Here is a 16,962-nt window from a genome sequence, read left to right on the forward strand (position 1 = left end):
GTAAACATCGGGTAACTAAGCGCAGGGCCGCGCTTAGTAACCCGATGTTTACCCTGGTTACCATCCTAAAAGTAAAAAAAACAAACACTACATACTTACCTACAGCCGTCTGTCCTCCAGCGCTGTGCTCTGCTCTCCTGCACTGACTGTGAGCGTCGGTCAGCCGGGAAGCAGAGCGGTGACGTCACCGCTCTGCTTTCCGGCCGCTGTGCTCACACAGACAGTACAGGAGGAGTACAGAGCACAGCGCTGGAGGACAGACGGCTGTAGGTAAGTATGTACTGTTTGTTTTTTTTACTTTTAGGATGGTAACCAGGGTAAACATCGGGTTACTAAGCGCGGCCCTGCGCTTAGTTACCTGATGTTTACTCTGGTTACCGGCATCGTTGGTCGCTGGAGAGCGGTCTGTGTGACAGCTCTCCAGCGACCAAACAGCGACGCTGCAGCGATCCGGATCGTTGTCGGTATCGCTGCAGCGTCGCTAAGTGTGACGGTACCTTAAGTTTTACCCTCTCATATCAACTTTTTAATCAAAGTACGCTGTTCTTCTGAACAATGTCTCAAACGATCCATATTTCAAGGAGAAATGCATTTACAACATGTCATGGTTCTACCCATAAATAAGGGCCACCTGATTCACACCTTCTTCATAGAATGATTGACCTCACTAATTGAACTCCACACTGCTATTATTTTGAACACCCCCCTTTATATTAATTATTCTAATATACAGATTCAAAAACATGCAGATCATGAATGCTGACTCTGTTGGTTTTCTTAGAATCTGCTGCACCAACTAATAAATTGTTTGACATGCGGTAATATAATTTATACCAAAAACAGTGATTAATTTGGTTAGTCATATTGGACTGCTATTATTTTGAACACTACAGAAAAATCAAAGTGAATTAGATTTATTAATTCTCATGTATTCATTATTTTTTCCTTACTGATTTGAATCTGCAGCATGTCAGTTCTTGCAGCATACTTCACCTATTCTAAAGAGTGGAGAAAAATCTGAAACAAAAACACGAGTAAAAAAACACAGTAAAAGCGTGTTTTTCCTTCCAACACATCATATATTTTTTATATACATACACACACTTTTTTATATGTGTAATTATTTAAATATTTGCATTGTTAATGCTAGCAATAAATAAAAGACCAGGCTCTCAAATGGATCTTTAATTATAACGCACAATTGGACTTTAATTTTAACCTTTTTTGAAACTAATTTCAAGACTTGATAAACACCGAGTAGATCAATGTGTTGAATTTATAAAAAATAACAATAGAAATTTAGTTGATGCACATAGTTCTGAAATGAAATAAAAAATCAGAATAGGTAGAATACAAGTAATACAAATATACATAGTAAAATTCTATCCACAATCATTTCAACAGAGTATTGGTGGACCAAAATATTGCATAGTGCTTTTGAGAGTAGCTTACTGACCATTTAATAACAACAACTCAGAGATACAGTTATGACACAGAAAGATAAGGCAAATTTGAAGGAGGCCTAAGCTGGAAGTGGGTGGGCTTCATGAGGAGTTGGGGGATCCTTGTTCTTGCAGGACTTGCGTAGCTGTAAAGTGAATCGATCTATCGAAATATATGGTGAAATTTACCTTCTGATTATATACCCATTTACTAAACGGGAATATGGTATTTAAGAAAAGTAATCAAGCTGGAGTAGCAGTAGACATAAGAGATTATCAATCCCTAAGCTTCATAAATTATCATTGGAGGATTTAAGGACTGTGGCTGTAGAATCCATAAAAAAGGAGCACAAACTAGTTTATAGGATAATTTAGTTGGGATATATAGGTAAATGTGGTATTTTAGAGAAAATAATTAACTTTAAAGTAATAGTGATTACAGAAGGAGATGGCTTGGGCCAGGCTAAGAGTCAGTATTTAACATGATTTAGGGTGAGAATTACTAAACAAGATACTAGGACTCAAAGGTAAGTGATAGGAGTGGACCACAAGAAAATCTGTGAACAAGCAAGGATAGATCCCTGTTGCTCATATCTTTACATTGGTTAAGATAAAACCTTTGAAAACATCCTCGTCCAAGAGGCTCCACTACTGAGCCAAGCGAAATACCCATTCTGGTCAGCATTTATTCTAGCTCTTAAAAACCATATTGCTGCTAACATTGAGCCAATGACCAAAGCGCTCTTAATATTTAACCAGGGTTCAGCTTGCTCATGTAACACTCGTGTCTTCGTTGGCTTAATTGTTCTGTCCCACTGTGTGAGAATGGCATTTCTCGCTCCAGTCCATTTCCCAGGCCCTCTGAGCCGAAGCTGGTAAGGTGTGTATGGTCCGAAAAACACCTGCCAGGCTAATCTTGGGTCAGTGAAGAAAAGAAATGTAATGTTTGGATGGATTCCAATTTTTCTTGAAATATCATTTATGTAATCAATGTAATGTACTTGTAGAACTTGAGTCCTCCCAACACCAAACCTAAAGAAACAATAAAAATGTCATTAAATAATTGACAAGAACAACGTGAGTTTAGTAAGTAAAATTGTTCTCAGTTGTTTCCATTCCGCTCATGCATGTTAAATGGATATGTATTTTACAGCCCTATTCCAACTTTTCTCCAGTATCTTTGTAAGGGTGAAGAAGATCAGGGAATTGATGACATTGGTTCTAGTGATCATTGATGGTCCTAGTGGAGAAGACCCCTAGTGACCAAATCACTTAGCACCTAAAGTTATATTATCTGAGAGTAGTTGAAGATGGTGCTAATCTTTAATTAAATGTAAGGTAGGAAGGGAAGACTGCATATTCATATCCCCAACTTTTATAGTATAGCATATAAATTTGAATTGTGACTGAAGACATGTGAAAGATTTTATTGTGCACATATGAACTAAAGTCGTATAACTGTACATATATTGTTGTAATATATATATTAGAGGCAAAATTAGTTAAATATTTTACTGAATAAATGTCTCTCACCATTTATTTTTCTGGTCCTTGCTTTTTATGCAATCGGTTTCCATCTTTTTGACTGATGGTAAATGAACGGCACCTGTTTTAAAAATGACAGAAGTACAAGAAAGCTCATTTAGGACAGAAAAGTGGGAAAACAACTACCGTACTTTTTTCCACTCCCTAATTTATATACTAAACTACCAGCGCCTAGTGAAAGTATGCGCCTTCTTGGAATTAAAATATATATTTTTTAATTATATATCAGTAAGAATTCCCCAAAATTTCTCCAGAAAATCAAAATTGTGGAAAATTAAATTAGATGAAAATTGCAATACTGAAAAGTCTCTAAATGTGCATAACACTGTAAGATGTGTATTGAATCTGGTTTGCGCTCTATAATGCAAAACCCAGCCTTATTCAAATCCGGGCTACCTCAATCTGGCTAGGTGAAAAAGATGGTAATTGTAAATAACAGCCTATTTTAATAAACATTGCAGTTTTAGACTTTGTGGACTACCTAGTATATAAAAACCACCTCGATAGTCCACCAACCAAATAGATTATGGCACTTCCAACAATAATCCTAACAATAGCGGACTTATATCAAAAGCTGCCGCATGAAGAGATCCATATTCGCATGTTAAAACCAAGATTTACTTTATTAACACAAAATAGTATAAAAATATAAACACAGGCAAGTAAGACCTACATCAACAAAAAAGTGTCAAAAGGAGTGGAATAAGTAGAGCTCAACTCAATATATTTATATATCAATTGCTATTATTTATCGTATGTCACTGTAACAGCCTATTCAGGGACGACATGCAGTGGACTTGCTATTTATAGTCCTACTGGCGATAAGTCACCTATTCAGAATTAACAATGCCTATCCACCATGCATATCAATCCACTAATACCGGGAAACCATGAATGTGTAAATGACCCATATATCTAGAGTGTTTCCAGACTAACAGTCCTGTACTCACACCGCTATTAAAATACAGCATTATATCATAAGGCACTTACTTACATACAAAAGTATTCCCAGGGAGACTGTGACCAAGAGATATGAGCCTACCGAACCCTCCAGGTGCGCCCCGACGCGCGTTTCGCCCGTAAGCAAAACACAACTGTAAAAGCGCCTTCTGCCTTCTTTGGCCGGGTCCGGGGAATTCATTGCGCACACGCAGGTTCCTTACACCCCCTCTGACTTCCGGAAGCGTTGGCACACGTGACCGCAGTGCGTTCCACTGCGTGTCACGTTGCGCTATTCCGGAAGTCCCTTTGGTAAGGTGGGACAGCCCTGTATGCGCGCACAGATACAATCTCTCGGACCTCCTTCACTCACCCAGCACTTTATCGGTTACTATATAAACACCTGTAATACCGTTCCACTTTGTCCTCGCCCCTTGGAAGAAGCTATTGCGAAACGGCACTCGTCGGGCGCGGGGGAACTTTTAACAGTACTTTTAATACAGCGCACAGACTTCCAACACTATTAATCACAACCACAGGTAATTGCCTAATTGGTGTGCATCTCTTCCCCTCTTTATTTGGTGGTATACAGTTAATGTACGTGTGCTTTATTGCCTCCCAGTTTCATTAGCAACTACTCTTGCCTGACTGGACACACTTCTATCCACCTTTTCTGATGTGGGGAACATAGCATTTTAAATACACATTACCTTGCTATATATACTGTGACTGTGCACTTAACATTTTCGGTGCTGTAACCAATAATTATAGCTGTACTAAGATCTGCATATTTTTAGGTTTCAGCATGTTGCTGGTTTGTGCCGTATAAAGTCTCCCCCAGTATTTGGAGGTACTCCCCCTTTGTTGTCTGCGTATATCTATCCATATTTTAATTAATTATTTATTAATTAATAAATATTATTTTTTAATTGTATTTCTCTCTCATCACTTCTTTCTTGTATGGCACCTACCATATTAGAATATGTTTTTGACAACTGTAAAACAGCAGCATTTAAACAAGTTGTACAACAACCCTTTCTTAAAAAGACAAAATACCTTCAAGCAGAAAGCCTAGCTAGCCATTTAACACAGCACAAGCCATTAAAAATGTTCACTATATGATGACATCTGTAGACCTGTTCCCTCAGCTGCTAACTGTATGAGTCCAAAATTCTTAAAAATATTTCTGGAAGGCTGCGTTTTGAATGGTAAACCAGTAAAATGGTTTCTTTGTGAAAGGATATAATAAGCGAATGACACTGTTAAAAATGTGACCAAGAAAAAGCTTGAACTACTGGAAGATCTTACCTCTAAAAACTCTGGTTGCCCAGCGAGCCTGTAATTCAGCAGTTGGCATGATAGCTCCGAGGGGTTGAATTAGTCCTAGGAAGGCAAGTGTTGGCTTTCCCAGATACATTGGAAACACATATTTATATAAAGATATGTCATTGTTATTCAGTTTGAGTATATCATCATCAAGAAAAGGGAATGTTGAATTGTATCCTGTAGCGAAAATTACTTCATCCACGTCTGCCTCAGTTCCATCTTCAAAGATGACAGATGTTTCAGAGAACGATTTAATGCTGGGCTTCACCTTGATTGATCCCTGTAATATGTGACTTGGAAGGTAGTCATTTATAATTGGAGGTTTCTGCCTATAACAAAAAAAAGCAAAATGTGAACTGATTGAACTCTCCGGTAGTGTGTCCCAGTGGGATTACTCTTCAATGCCAGGGTGGAGAGTCACTTTACGAAAAGCAGATGGAAATACTTGCTTCATTTACCTGAATTTTGGTTCCAAACCGAAATTTGAGTGGGTAAACCAGCTGCTCATAATTTTCTCAGTGATCTTTGCAGCAAGCATTCTTGGCAAGAAATTCTTGATCCACATGGTATAACGTCTCGAGATAGTCATATCTATAGGAAATCCACCATAGGAAATTTTGCTAATCACCCATGATCCATGTCTGGTGCTTAGGTAAACCTAGGACCATAAAAATTGATTTGTAAAAAATACATTAAAGGAAAAATATTATTGCCATGGGTAAAACTAAACTAGTGCTGACGGCTAGAGTAAGAAAGTACCTAGATAGTGTATGAGTGATCAAGTAGGCTTAAAAAAATATTTAGATTTGAGAGTCCTCGGTGGTTGATACCTTTTAGTGGCTAACTGAAAAGGTGAACCAGAACCCAATCAGAGGACAATAAAACTTTCACACTCCTTATCTATGAACTGTTCCAATATTTACGGCCACCATTGTTTATCTCTCTCCCATAATGATAGTTCTGCTTCACGAAACGTGTCTTATCTCTTGCATTATTCCTGCGCCCTGTTGTGTATATAAGTGATTCTTCAGATTTTGTATTAGTCTAGCCTGATGAAGAGACCTGAGTAGTCTCGAAAGCTTGCAATTTGTTACCATCTTTTCAGTTAGCCATTAACAGGTAACAACCACGGAGGACTCTCAATTCTAAATATTTTTCCACCTACTGGCTTTACACTGTACAAAGATATATATATCTTTCCTGTATCAAATAGGCTTAGGCTGCCATCTTCAGCCTTCACAATTTGGTGTTATTTACACAGGCAGTTTTGTTGCATTTTTTAAATTAAATTAACCAAAACTAATAGTGAATTCTAATAAAAGAAAAGAACAAAAGACATTTTTATACTTTTCCTGAAGTCATGGCTATAATTCTTTCTTTCAGGACCATTATATAAAGCCTACTAGATTGCATGAAGACTGGATACAAAGGTGATCTCTAAGGCTTGGTTCACATTACATTTTTCCCCCACACACCAGTGGTGGTGGTGTTTGTTTTCATATAGACTGATGCATTGCTTTTGTGTCTTTAACAGTCCATGCGATAATTCACCTTGCTCGTCTGGTAAACTAAGGTTCCTATGCTGTCCACTTCAGCTAAAGTGCAATACTCACTAGCGCCACCCGGTGTTTCCTCACTGAGACTCTACACTTCCTTTTGGAACTGTTCCTCCTTTTTTCTCAAGCCCTGAAAAACTTGATTTTGCCAGAACCGCTGGTGGCCCATGACTGTAAAGCATTTCTCTGCCGTTTTTTTTATTCCACCACTGGAGTAGAATCACTACCCTGCACCTAGTAACATACTTACCAGCTTCTGTCTTCTGTTTTCAGCGACATTCTGGTCGGTATCAACAGTGTGTGACCTGCCGGATCGCTCCAGTTTTTGCTGGGCTTTCTGGAAGTCCTACAAGTCAATGTAAGTCTACGAGAGCCAGAACGAGGCCCTTATAGACTTACACGTGCTTCTCACAAAATTAGATTATCAAAAAGCTAATTTATTTAACTTCTTCAATACAAAAAGTGAAATTCATATATAAAATATTAAATATTATACAGAGTCGTTACAAACAGAGTGATGTATTTCAAGTGTTTATTTCTGTTAATGTTGATGATTATGGCTTACAGTCAAATACTTATTTTCCTCACTGTATGTATTGATATTATTCTTTTTTTTATTTTGTGATTTTTTTTTTTTAGAATTTTTTTAAACTTTACTTTGGCCCTCTATGTGGCTAACTTTTATTACTCTGATCGCTGATATAAAGCAGTGCAATGCACCAGATTTTCAATGCATTATACCTGTCAGTGTTACACTGACAGAAGCCTCTTAGACCATTGTCCAGGCAAGGTCTAAACAGGCCACCATAGCTGCCAGACTTCAAGATGCCATGACAACTATCTTGACCTTTGCGATTACTCCCTCTATTAGCCTCCTAAATGCTGCAATCGATATTGATTGTGGCATTTAGAGGTCAAACAGCCGGGGGAAAATGCAGGCATCACATAAGTTGAGCTCCCGGCAGCAATTGCGTGAGCATAGCTCCTGTGCACCGCACAATCGCCATGAGGAACCTATTTTTAAAGGCTCGGGAACCCCTTCTCGGCCATGGCGTATAGGTACGTCAAAGGTCTTTAATTGGTTGAAGGTGTTTTAATGTGGATTCAGTTTTTCTTTTTCGTGTAGAAATATGTTAGTCGAACACGCGTCGGGGTTGACGCCACTTGGAAGAAGGATCCTGACATTGTATCCCCTTACATTAAGTTTCTCTAAACATCCATTCTCTTGTGCTGGCATACACTATAGGTGACAGATATTATAGGACTAACATGCTCCAGGAGGTCTGTCTTTTCCAATACTATATGTTTGGGATTACTACTCTTTACGTGACAATTCTCATGGACTTCATACTGTTAGTTTTGCATTGAGTTTGACTTCAATTTCTTCCTTTGGACATTCCTCAACACCTTTCCTTGTTTTTATCTTACGATTTTTATATATTTTTAAACATTGTTCTGTTATCCCATTGTTATCTCCTTATCTAAATAAAGTATCGTTTTGGTTCACTATTTCTGATACACTGGGACTCTTTATGGTTGGATTTGCTTTCTCTTTTTTCTTGTGCTGATCGTAATCAGACACAGCTGCAGGACTATAAAAGGACAACTGTTATGAATAGGTAATTCAGAACCACAATGGACCTTGAAGTTCAGAGCACACAAAGTGACCTGACAATAACCAAAAAACATAGGACGAGCTCTGAGACGTGGGAACTCTGCTGACCGCAATCCCTAATCCTATCACACCACACTAGAGGTAGCCGTGGATTGCGCCTAACGCTCCCTATGCAACTCGGCACAGCCTGAGAAACTATCTAGCCCTGAAGATAGAAAAACAAGCCTACCTTGCCTCAGAGAAATTCCCCAAAGAAAAAGGCAGCCTCCCACATATAATGACTGTGAGTTAAGATGAAAATACAAACACAGAGATGAAATAGATTTAGCAAAGTGAGGCCCGACTTACTGAATAGACCGAGGATAGGAAAGATAGCTTTGTGGTCAACACAAAAACCTACAAACAACCACGCAGAGGGGCAAAAAGACCCTCCGCACCGACTAACGGTACGGAGGTGCTCCCTCTGCGTCTCAGAGCTTCCAGCAAGCAATATAAACCAATATAACAAGCTGGACAGAAAATATAGCAAACAAAAGTAACACAAGCAGAACTTAGCTTATGCTGGGCAGAAAGGCCACAGGAACGATCCAGGAGGAAGCAAGACCAATACTAGAACATTGACTGGAGGCCAGGATCAAAGCACTAGGTGGAGTTAAATAGAGCAGCACCTAACGACTTAACCTCATCACCTGAGGAAGGAAACTCAGAAGCCGCAGTACCACTCACATCGACCAACGGAAGCCCATAGACAGAATCAGCCGAAGTACCACTTGTGACCACAGGAGGGAGCTCGACCACAGAATTCACAACAGTACCCCCCCCTTGAGGAGAGGTCACCGAACCCTCACCAGAGCCCCCAGGCCGACCAGGATGAGCCATATGAAAGGCACGAACAAGATCGGCAGCATGGACATCAGAGGCAAAGACCCAGGAATTATCTTCCTGACCATAACCCTTCCATTTAACCAGATACTGGAGTTTCCGTCTCGAAACACGAGAATCAAAAATCTTCTCCACTATATACTCCAACTCCCCCTCCACCAAAACCGGGGCAGGAGGATCAACAGATGGAACCATAGGTGCCACGTATCTCCGCAACAATGACCTATGGAATACGTTATGGATGGAAAAAGAATCTGGAAGGGTCAAATGAAAAGACACAGGATTAAGAACCTCAGAAATCCTATACGGACCAATGAAACGAGGCTTAAACTTAGGAGAGGAAACCTTCATAGGAATATAACGAGATGACAACCAAACCGAATCCCCAACACGAAGTCGGGGACCCACACAGCGTCTGCGATTAGCGAAACGTTGAGCCTTCTCCTGGGACAAGGTCAAATTGTCCACTACATGAGTCCAAATCCGCTGCAACCTGTCCACCACAGTATCCACACCAGGACAGTCCGAAGACTCAACCTGCCCTGAAGAGAAACGAGGATGGAACCCAGAATTGCAGAAAAATGGCGAAAGCAAGGTAGCCGAGCTGGCCCGATTATTAAGGGCGAACTCAGCCAACGGCAAAAAGGACACCCAATCATCCTGATCAGCAGAAACAAAACATCTCAGATATGTTTCCAGGGTCTGATTGGTTCGTTCAGTCTTGCCATTTGTCTGAGGATGGAAAGCCGAGGAAAAACACAAATCAATGCCCATCCTAGCACAAAAGGCTCGCCAAAACCTCGAAACAAACTAGGAACCTCTGTCAGAAACGATGTTCTCTGGAATGCCATGTAAACGAACCACATGCTGGAAGAACAATGGCACCAAATCAGAGGAGGAAGGTAATTTAGACAAGGGTACCAAATGAATCATCTTAGAGAAGCGATCACAAACTACCCAAATGACCGACATTTTTTGAGAGACGGGGAGATCCGAAATAAAATCCATAGAGGTATGTGTCCAAGGCCTCTTCGGGACCGGCAAGGGCAAAAGCAACCCACTGGCACGAGAACAGCAGGGCTTAGCCCGAGCACAAATCCCACAGGACTGCACAAAAGAACGCACATCCCGCGACAGAGACGGCCACCAAAAGGATCTAGCCACTAAATCTCTGGTACCAAAGATTCCAGGATGACCAGCCAACACCGAACAATGAACCTCAGAGATAACTCTACTCGTCCACCTATCAGGGACAAACAGTTTCTCCGCTGGGCAACGATCAGGTTTATTAGCCTGAAATTTTTGCAGCACCCGCCGCAAATCAGGGGAGATGGCAGACACAATTACTCCCTCTTTGAGAATACCCGCCGGCTCAGGCAAACCCGGAGAGTCGGGCACAAAACTCCTAGACAGGGCATCCGCCTTCACATTTTTAGAGCCTGGAAGGTACGAAACCACAAAGTCAAAACGGGAGAAAAACAGCGACCAACGAGCCTGTCTAGGATTCAACCGTTTGGCAGACTCGAGATAAGTCAAGTTCTTGTGATCAGTCAAGACCACCACGCGATGCTTAGCTCCTTCAAGCCAATGACGCCACTCCTCGAATGCCCACTTCATGGCCAGCAACTCTCGATTGCCAACATCATAATTACGCTCAGCAGGCGAAAACTTCCTGGAAAAGAAGGCGCATGGCTTCATCACCAAGCAATCAGAACCTCTTTGCGACAAAACAGCCCCCACTCCAATTTCAGAAGCATCAACCTCGACCTGGAACGGAAGCGAAACATCTGGTTGACACAACACAGGGGCAGAAGAAAAACGACGCTTTAACTCTTGAAAAGCTTCCACAGCAGCAGAAGACCAATTGACCACATCAGCACCCTTCTTGGTCAAATCGGTCAATGGTTTAGCAATACTAGAAAAATTACAAATGAAGCGACGATAAAAATTAGCAAAGCCTAGGAACTTTTGCAGACTCTTCAGAGATGTCGGCTGAGTCCAATCATAAATGGCCTGGACCTTAACAGGGTCCATCTCGATAGTAGAAGGGGAAAAAATGAACCCCAAAAATGAAACCTTCTGAACACCAAAGAGACACTTTGATCCCTTCACAAACAAAGAATTAGCACGCAGGACCTGGAACACCATTCTGACCTGCTTCACATGAGACTCCCAATCATCCGAGAAGACCAAAATATCATCCAAGTATACAATCAGGAATTTATCCAGGTACTCTCGGAAGATGTCATGCATAAAGGACTGAAATACTGATGGAGCATTGGCAAGTCCGAATGGCATAACTAGGTACTCAAAATGGCCCTCGGGCGTATTAAATGCAGTTTTCCATTCATCTCCCCGTTTAATACGCACAAGATTATATGCACCACGAAGATCTATCTTGGTGAACCAACTAGCCCCCTTAATCCGAGCAAACAAATCAGATAGCAGCGGCAAGGGGTACTGAAATTTGACCGTGATTTTATTTAGAATGCGGTAATCAATACAAGGTCTCAGCGAACCATCCTTCTTGGCCACAAAAAAGAACCCTGCTCCCAATGGCGATGACGACGGGCGAATATGACCCTTCTCCAAGGATTCTTTTACGTAACTCCGCATAGCGGCGTGCTCAGGTACAGATAAATTAAACAGTCGACCCTTAGGAAACTTACTACCAGGAATCAACTCAATAGCACAATCACAATCCCTATGCGGAGGTAGGGCATTGGACTTGGGCTCATCGAATACATCCCGGTAATCAGACAAGAACTCTGGGACCTCAGAAGGGGTGGATGATGAGATAGACAGAAATGGAACATCACCATGTACCCCCTGACAACCCCAGCTGGACACAGACATAGATTTCCAATCTAATACTGGGTTATGGACTTGTAGCCATGGCAACCCCAACACGACCACATCATGCAGATTATGCAACACCAGAAAGCGAATATCCTCCTGGTGTGCAGGAGCCATGCACATGGTCAGCTGGGTCCAATACTGAGGCTTATTCTTGGCCAAAGGCGTAGCATCAATTCCTCTCAATGGAATAAGACACTGCAAGGGCTCCAAGACAAACCCACAGCGCCTAGCATATTCCAAGTCCATCAAATTCAGGGCAGCGCCTGAATCCACAAATGCCATGACAGAATAGGAAGACAAAGAGCAGATCAAAGTAACGGACAAAAGAAATTTCGACTGTACCGTACCAATGGTGGCAGACTTAGCGAACCGCTTAGTGCGCTTAGGACAATCGGAGATAGCATGAGTGGAATCACCACAGTAGAAACACAGCCCATTCTGACGTCTGTGTTCTTGCCTTTCAGCTCTGGTCAAAGTCCTATCGCACTGCATAAACTCAGGTTTATGCTCAGATAATACCGCCAAATGGTGCACAGATTTACGCTCACGCAAGCGTCGACCGATCTGAATGGCCAAAGACATAGACTCATTCAGACCAGCAGGCATAGGAAATCCCACCATGACATCCTTAAGGGCTTCAGAGAGACCCTTTCTGAAAATTGCTGCCAGCGCACATTCATTCCATTGAGTGAGCACGGACCACTTTCTAAACTTCTGACAATAAATCTCTATCTCATCCTGACCCTGACACAGAGCCAGCAAATTTTTCTCTGCCTGATCCACTGAATTAGGTTCATCGTACAGTAATCCGAGCGCCAGAAAAAATGCATCAATATTACATAATGCAGGATCTCCTGGCGCAAGGGAAAATGCCCAGTCTTGAGGGTCGCCACGTAATAAAGAAATAATGATCTTTACTTGTTGAACTGGGTCACCAGAGGAGCGAGGTTTCAACGCCAGAAACAGTTTGCAATTATTTTTGAAAGTCAGAAATTTAGCTCTATCTCCAGAAAACAAATCAGTAATAGGAATTCTTGGTTCTAACATAGAATTCTGAGCCACAAAGTCTTGAATATTTTGTACTCTTGCAGTGAGAAGATCCACACATGAAGACAGACCTTTAATGTCCATCACTACACCTGTGTCCTGAACCACCCAAATGTCTAGGGGGAAAAAAAGGCAAAACACAGTGCAAAGAAAAAAAAATGGTCTCAACTTCTTTTTTCCCTCTATTGAGAAGCATAGTACTTTGGGCCTCCAGTACTGTTATGAATAGGTAATTCAGAACCACAATGGACCTTGAAGTTCAGAGCACACAAAGTGACCTGACAATAACCAAAAAACATAGGACGAGCTCTGAGACGTGGGAACTCTGCTGACCGCAATCCCTAATCCTATCACACCACACTAGAGGTAGCCGTGGATTGCGCCTAACGCTCCCTATGCAACTCGGCACAGCCTGAGAAACTATCTAGCCCTGAAGATAGAAAAACAAGCCTACCTTGCCTCAGAGAAATTCCCCAAAGAAAAAGGCAGCCCCCCACATATAATGACTGTGAGTTAAGATGAAAATACAAACACAGAGATGAAATAGATTTAGCAAAGTGAGGCCCGACTTACTGAATAGACCGAGGATAGGAAAGATAGCTTTGTGGTCAACACAAAAACCTACAAACAACCACGCAGAGGGGCAAAAAGACCCTCCGCACCGACTAACGGTACGGAGGTGCTCCCTCTGCGTCTCAGAGCTTCCAGCAAGCAAGAAAAACCAATATAGCAAGCTGGACAGAAAATATAGCAAACAAAAGTAACACAAGCAGAACTTAGCTTATGCTGGGCAGAAAGGCCACAGGAACGATCCAGGAGGAAGCAAGACCAATACTAGAACATTGACTGGAGGCCAGGATCAAAGCACTAGGTGGAGTTAAATAGAGCAGCACCTAACGACTTAACCTCATCACCTGAGGAAGGAAACTCAGAAGCCGCAGTACCACTCACATCCACCAACGGAAGCCCATAGACAGAATCAGCCGAAGTACCACTTGTGACCACAGGAGGGAGCTCGACCACAGAATTCACAACAGACAACTGCTTCAGCAAATGTTTGTAATGAGACAAACTGTGCTTGCTCTGCTGTACAGTGTTCGTATTGATCTCATATGTGATTAGGAGGAGAGCAAAGTGTCAGTCATTACTTGGTTCACATTGGTAACACCCCATTCTATTTTAAATGAGGTCTGGGGACAGATTCTCATGCAGATCAATGACCGCCCCATAGACCCGAACAGCTAATTTACATATAAGAAAAATTTAGAATTCTTTGGAATAAGACATCAGATTTCAAGGTATAAATTTTATTCAACTTACTACTACCTACATGCCCATATTGACAGCTCAGGGTGGTTGTTCTCATGGACAGATTCCCTTTAAAATGCCTTTACATACATGCCATCAGTTTGCGTAGCCTCATTCCCTGCACCAGTCATCTTGATTACAATGTTCTCCGCATCATCAGGATGTTGATACAGTAGAGTGCAGCGATGGAACAGGAAGATATTGACATTTTTTAGGAGTGGACAAATTTAACACTTTTGTTTTGGGGCCCCATTACTTCTATGTGACATCCTGTCCAAGTTATTTTCCTCACCCCAGAGCTGGATTCACAGCTACAGAAATCAGTACTGCTGTATAATTTCCTCCATGCTTCTGATGCTACGTAAGGAATCAAGAGCAGGAATCCCTCTGTGTGCTGTGCAGTTCATGAGACATAATAGCAGCAAATCTTCTTCCACAAGCTCAATTGTAAATTAAAGGGACACTGTCACCTGAATTTGGAGGGAACAATCTTCAGCCATAGAGGCGGGGTTTTTGGGTGTTTGATTCCCCCTTTCCTTACTTGCTGGCTGCAATATTGGATTGAAGTTCATTCTCTGTCCTCCATAGTACACGCCTGCGCAATGCAAGATTGCCTTGTGCAGGCGTGTACTACGGAGGACAGAGAATGAACTTCAAGCCAATATTGCAGCCAGCATGCAGCCAGCGTTTAAGGAAAGAGTGAATCAAAAAACCCCAAACCCCGCCTCCATGGCTGAAGATTGTTCCCTCCAAATTCAGGTGAAAGTGTCCCTTTAAGAACTAGAGCACGCAAATGGGGAAACTGGTGAAAATGTAGGAAATAAATCATAAAATGACCAGTAATAGTATTATTTCTGATGTACACACCAACGACAGTCTATTCTGAAAAGTTAAAAATATAGTTCCAGTTTAAGTTTTCATTATGCATCAATTTAGACTGATTATCATATTCTTATTATAAGAATACCCCTGTGATACTATGAAATGAAGGAATGTGCTATCAGAGTTCAAGCAAACAGAATTGCTGATGAATATGTAAAAGAGGAATGAACTGAAATATTGGTACCTGTTTTGCAATATGGCTGAGTTCCACAGAAATATCTCCAGCTGAGTTTCCAGTTCCCACGACCACCACGCTTTTCCCTCGATACGGCTCACATGTTTTGTAGAAACGACTGTGAATGTGGTGGCCTTTAAAATGTTTTAAGCCTTCCAATAAAATAGAAATTTTTTTAATAAAGTTAGACAATAGTTTATTGTTGTAGGCTTAACAGTCTGTTGCTTTCACCTTTCTCCTATTTTGTAATTTTTGGACAATTTTTTGAGTTTTTAAGTCCTTTTTTTGTGGTTTTGCTGTTTAATGCTGCAATATTCCATTTGAGATTATTTCATCATAACCGGATGGTTTCTTTCATTAACCCTTTTATATATATGCAGCATCATATATCTATATATGCACTTTCATTACATTAGAACCATGTGTGATTGGCAAAACCTGGCGATATTTTCACCTATTATACCTTGAAATACAGTATATACATACTGATGTCAGTTTTCCGATACACCCACCTTTGTTCATCTGTGGTATTTTACTGTTTTTACATTCCTTGATTTTATCTGTGAATAAAATTTTGTCTGTTTTTCCAAACCTTGACTTGTAAGGTCTTTTATTGGTGTCAATATTTTTTGATATTAATTAAATAAGTGTTTCAATACACTACATGGTAGAATGAAAGGTGAGAAAAAACAAGCCCTCATACGGCTATGCGGATGACAAAAATAAAGTTATGACTCTTGGAAGAAAACAAAAATGAAAAATCGCCTGTGTATTAAGGGGTTAAAATCCTTATAATAGCAGCACAAATGCACCCTGCAGGCTTCATTCTTCAGATATTCATGATGGGTTTACTAACAGAATAATCATATCTATAAGATGTAATTAGGGTTACAGTACCTCCTTAATTCCGAAATGTGTAAACAGTTATCAGGCAGAACTTACAAGACATTAAGTTCAACGTTTCCAGCAGTGACCACCCTAGTGACCCCATAAAAACACAAAACAGGAAACGTGGTCATAGGGATTTTGAAACATTAGGACCGTACTTAATAGCTCATCTAACGGTCGGAAGTCAGCTCATGTAAGTCAAGTCTAAATGTTTGAGTGTGATGGTGACATATGTGAGTATCTATGGCCCCACTGTGTCTAAAACTGGCCCTAGGCTGTAGATTCTCCAGGGGTACCATAGCATCTTTAGACTAGTGGATGGAACAAGTCCAAGAATAAATGCCAAAGTGTGTACGTAGTCATAGGTAGCAGACTCCCTTAGTGGCCCATGGATTAGGTAGGCAAAGCCATTTTAGGACACAGTTTGGCCTCTAAGCCCTGAAATTGTAATTTAATTAGGCTTGATAGGGTGTCTAAATATTTTAAGCATTAAATATC

General features: G+C 41.0%; 1 protein-coding gene across 2 annotated transcripts in view; it reads right to left on the reverse strand.

Annotated features, from left to right (window-relative positions):
• Window positions 1-1,183: 1,183 nt before the first annotated feature.
• LOC138648020 (dimethylaniline monooxygenase [N-oxide-forming] 2-like) overlaps window positions 1,184-16,962 on the reverse strand; it is a 62,482-nt gene continuing 46,703 nt past the window's right edge. For both annotated transcript variants that reach the window (XM_069737480.1, XM_069737479.1), the window contains 5 exons: window positions 15,586-15,728; window positions 5,711-5,910; window positions 5,235-5,581; window positions 2,976-3,048; window positions 1,184-2,474 (listed from right to left, as the gene is read on the reverse strand). In XM_069737480.1, coding sequence (XP_069593581.1) covers window positions 2,048-2,474; window positions 2,976-3,048; window positions 5,235-5,581; window positions 5,711-5,910; window positions 15,586-15,728 — 1,190 coding nt within the window. In that variant the 3' untranslated portion in view covers window positions 1,184-2,047. The remainder of the gene's footprint in view (window positions 2,475-2,975; window positions 3,049-5,234; window positions 5,582-5,710; window positions 5,911-15,585; window positions 15,729-16,962) is intronic.

Source organism: Ranitomeya imitator, chromosome 8 (assembly GCF_032444005.1).
Source record: "Ranitomeya imitator isolate aRanImi1 chromosome 8, aRanImi1.pri, whole genome shotgun sequence".
Classification (NCBI taxonomy): domain Eukaryota; kingdom Metazoa; phylum Chordata; class Amphibia; order Anura; family Dendrobatidae; genus Ranitomeya; species Ranitomeya imitator.